Here is a 4428-nt window from a genome sequence, read left to right on the forward strand (position 1 = left end):
CACATCATCTCGAGTTTTCCCTTTTACTTTTTGAGTAAACCCTTATTGATTTAAGAGTGACAATATATGTTTTGCAGGTTAGTCCTTCGTTAATATTAAAATTTTCTAGAAGATTCGTTGATTGTTGCCGTGTGGCTGGACCTTCGCACGCATCAACGATATTAACTTCACCCCCTATATAGGAAGTAAAAGAAAAAAAAAAATCAAAATATGATTAGTTTTTTCATTTATCAACAGCTAATTTCTATTCAATTGCAATAATTTAAAATAACATTTTATAGTAATTACATCTCTTTGACTTTATACATATTATATTTTTTTCCTTACTAGTAAAAAACTATTATTTAGGGAATATTGGATAAAGAATAAAATAAAAAATTTATATAATTTTTTCTATATTTTTTGGTCAAACTCTAACGAAAAAAATTAATTATAAATGAAGAATTTTCTAGAGGACGTAAATATAGTATTATTTTTTCTCCAACAGAAAAATATAATTTCTCATTTTAAGAGTTCCGGAATGTGCTCCGCGTGACACGCGACCTCGAAGATCTCGCCCTTAATTTGATTTAGTTAATATAATAATAAAACGACGTCGCCACAATCACGAGACCATAATTCAGCGGCTCTGGTTGGCTGCCGCACTGTCCATCCCTGCACACGTTAACATCTGTACTCTTTTGTTTTCATTTCCTCTCTCTCTTCACTTAATTATATATTTGTTGTTGTGACGCATTATTCATACATACACATATATATATAATAAATAGCTTTTTATATTTTAAACTATATTATAAATAAAAATATAATATATTAATCAACATTATATTTTAAAAAAAATAATTTAAGTTAATTAATATAAGAATATCATCGATACAATAAAAAAATTAATATCCAATGTTACAAACCATCGTTTGTAAATGAAAAAATTTGTTTTTTAGGGTAAATAACAAGAACATCCCCTAAAGTTTGGCATAATTACGAATAATCCTCCCATTATTTGAAAAATTATCAATAACCCCATGATTTTAACGGTCATCTAACAGTTAGCCTCATCCAATAGTTTTAGTTAGATTTTCATCATATTTTATGGTGAAAAAACAAACAGCGATTTACCTCCATCTATTTTTTTAAAATACAATAATTTACTCCTCTATGATTTTTAAAATGAGGTAAATTGCTTCATTTTAAAAAATATAGGGGGGTAAATTGCTATATTTTTTTCATAAAGGGGTAATATAGTTATTTTCAATATCACATGGGGTAAATTACTATTCAACCAATAATTTAATGACAAAATTATGAAATTAAGGGTTCGATTTGTTCAAATGAAAAATAGACGTCTAAGACAAGTGAAATTAAAAACAGATGTATACACATTGAGATTTGACATAATTATGAATACTCATTGTTGTTTGAAAAATTATCAATACTCTCTTGATCTTAATGGTCGTCTAACAATTAGCTCAATCCATTAGATTTCCATCTATTTTATGGTGAATTGACCAAAATGTCCTTGTGGATTAAAAATTATAATTTTATTTATTTTTTATGGACAAAGTGGATAATTTTTAAAAAAAATTCATCTATCCCTTCGATTTTTAATAAATTTTTAATCTTTTTAAAAAACTAAACATATACAGTAAGGGCAAAGTTGACAATTTCATACTTCCATCCAAGGATTACATAATTTCATCAAACATCAGAGGGTATTTGTAATTTTTCAAACAACGAGGGGTACTCATAATTATGCCATACCTCATAGGAGGTCATTGTAATTTTCAAACTCAATGAGTGCTAGATATAATTTTTCAAACTATAGACAATTTACGTATAATTACATCAAATCTCAAGAGAAGAAATGAGAGTGTAATTATCCCCAAATAAAAATAGCAAACATGATTACATGAAACAAGAAATATGAATTAATTAACTCATATGAAATGACAAAATTAAAAATGTGATTAAAAAATTTGAATTTAATTTAATATTTAAATTAAAATTACAGAAAATACCCACTTGTGGCCAACACTTGCCACGTCTGTTCTCCTGACTCCCTTTGGATGTATGACTGTTTCATTGATTAATTATACTCTCTTTTGTCCCCATATATATACATACATATATATATATAATTAAATTATCCTTTTTCGGAAAATGCTGAAATAAAATTATATTTTCTTTAAAAAAAGACAATTCTATAGAAAAATTAGCATTTTCATCCGAAATAGTATAAAATTATAATATATATTTTTTATTAACTATTATTTTAAAATTTCAATGTCAATAAAAAATAAGATATTTCATTCTTAAAATAAAAATTACGAATTATATATTAGAGTGTATGATTCGTAAAACTAGATTCGAATCGAACCAAAATTTCGGTAAATAGACAGTTCATATGCTATAGCAAATATCGAACTAAATTAACTGGTTTGATTTTTATAATCGTATAATTATTTTTTCAATTAAGTATCTTGATAAACCGATTTCTTATTAAAAAAATGGTTAAAAGTTTAGAAATTAAGTAATAATTATACGTCTTTATTTATATTTTATTTTTTCAAAAGTAAATAATAAAAAATAGAATAAAATAATTGACATATATAAATAATATATACATATAAATTCAAATTCAAATATGTAAAAAAAACAATATTTCATTATTCAGTATCGTTTGATTACCAAGTTTTGGGAGAAGCAAAATTTGAATACCAAATTGATTTTTTTTAATTTAATTTTAAATTGGACCAAATTTTAGAATATAATTCTATTCAATTTATTTATCAAGTATGTATTTTTTATTTTTTTTATTCAAATTTTCAATTCGGATTTAGGAATTTTAAATGTGAAGGGTAGTTAAGGAATTAAAAAAAATTAAAGGGTCCCACTCATATCTTGTTTGTTCCGTAAAATTGAGGTCTCATAATAAAATAATTATGTTCGATTCCACGGACGTAAATTTACATTTTATAATAGTTTCTTGTATTTTTGTCAAGTTTGGTTGAATTAGATAAAAATTATATATTGCTGTCTTGAGATTTTTTATAATTAAATATTTTTTTATTATTTAAAAAATTATAAATACTTATTTTAAATAATTTATTGTAGAAGAATATTTGTTAGATGATCATTAAATCTGAAGAAATATTTATAATTTGTTAAATAATAAGAGATACTTATAATTATAACAAATTTAATTTTTTATAATTTATTTTTATTAATATATTAAATTATTTTTTAAATATAAATGTACTGAATGATGCAATGAATCGTTTAATTAAGTGAAAATAAAGGTGGGGAGTATTAAATTATTTGATTCTTGTGTCCAAGAAAGGAAGAGGTCACTCAGTGCTGAAACTCCGCCCATGTAAGCACATTTATGCATATGAATCCAAAGCCTCTTCTGCTCTTCTCAACTACTTTACTTTACCACTACTAGCAAAACTGCGAGGATAAACGGAGAGAGACAACTCTTCACGCTGCTGAACTGCATTTCTTTGCTCTCTTTTTTTTTTTCCCGAAGAGAAATCTTCCATGGGAAAAACCCATCGTTTTGGTGTGATTTTGGTGCTGTTTCTCGTACTTGGTGATGGCTGTGGGGCGAAGCCCATGTACTCTTGGAGGCTGATTCACAGGTTCTCGGATGAAGCGCGGAGCTCGTGGGTTTCCAGAGGGGAGAGTGGTGGGGGCAACGGAACGACGTCGTGGCCGGAGAAGAAGAGCTTTGGGCACATGAGGATGCTGTTGGAGAATGATTTGAAGCGGCAAAGACTGAGGCTTGGGGCTCAGAATCAGGTTCTGGTTACTTCTCAGGGCGGCCGAACTGTTAACTATGGCAATGACATGGGTTGGTATGTGTTTCTTTGCCTCATTTTCTCTTGTGGGTTTTCTTTTCTTTTCTTTTTTTTTTCCCCCTTCTTTTTTCCTTTGGGTGTGCGTGTGCGTGTGCGTGTGCGTGTATTTTCTTCATTTCTTTAGTTGTGCTTTTGAGCAATGTGCCTTATAGTAGTTGTTTCTCATGATGGGGAAATGGGCTGGAAAGATGAACACTAACAGGACGTTTAAATGTCACTGTGGGTTTTCATTTTATTTTACAGTATTTTATTTTCAAACTTTTAGCTCAATTAGTGATGCAACAGTTTGATGTCGTTATATGTTCTTTGTGTGTGTGTATTGTGGAGGGAGTGTGTTGGAGGTGGATTTTTTTTTAATCTTCTTTTACTAAATTATGTATTTAGTGTAGCTGTGCTTTCTGGAGATTATACTTTAAATTCGTTGCTCAGCAAGCTAAAAAATAAGATCTCAGATTTTCAATTTTGAATTTTGGGGTAAGATCATCTGCATTCTTCAGGTTCATAAAGTATTTGAGCATTTTCATTGCCTAACTTATGGTAATGCTAACAGAAAAAGAAGAATTTTTTCACT

General features: G+C 28.0%; 1 protein-coding gene across 2 annotated transcripts in view; it reads left to right on the forward strand.

Annotated features, from left to right (window-relative positions):
• LOC105176850 (aspartic proteinase-like protein 1) overlaps positions 3354–4428 on the forward strand; it is a 5875-nt gene continuing 4800 nt past the window's right edge. The window contains exon 1 of one of the 2 annotated variants that reach the window (XM_020698154.1): positions 3354–3854. In XM_020698154.1, the coding sequence (XP_020553813.1) occupies positions 3538–3854 (317 nt within the window). In that variant the 5' untranslated portion in view covers positions 3354–3537. The remainder of the gene's footprint in view (positions 3855–4428) is intronic. The other variant, XM_011099787.2, reaches the window with a different exon arrangement.

The sequence above is a fragment of the Sesamum indicum genome, linkage group LG2 (assembly GCF_000512975.1).
Source record: "Sesamum indicum cultivar Zhongzhi No. 13 linkage group LG2, S_indicum_v1.0, whole genome shotgun sequence".
Taxonomy (NCBI): Eukaryota; Viridiplantae; Streptophyta; class Magnoliopsida; order Lamiales; family Pedaliaceae; genus Sesamum; species Sesamum indicum.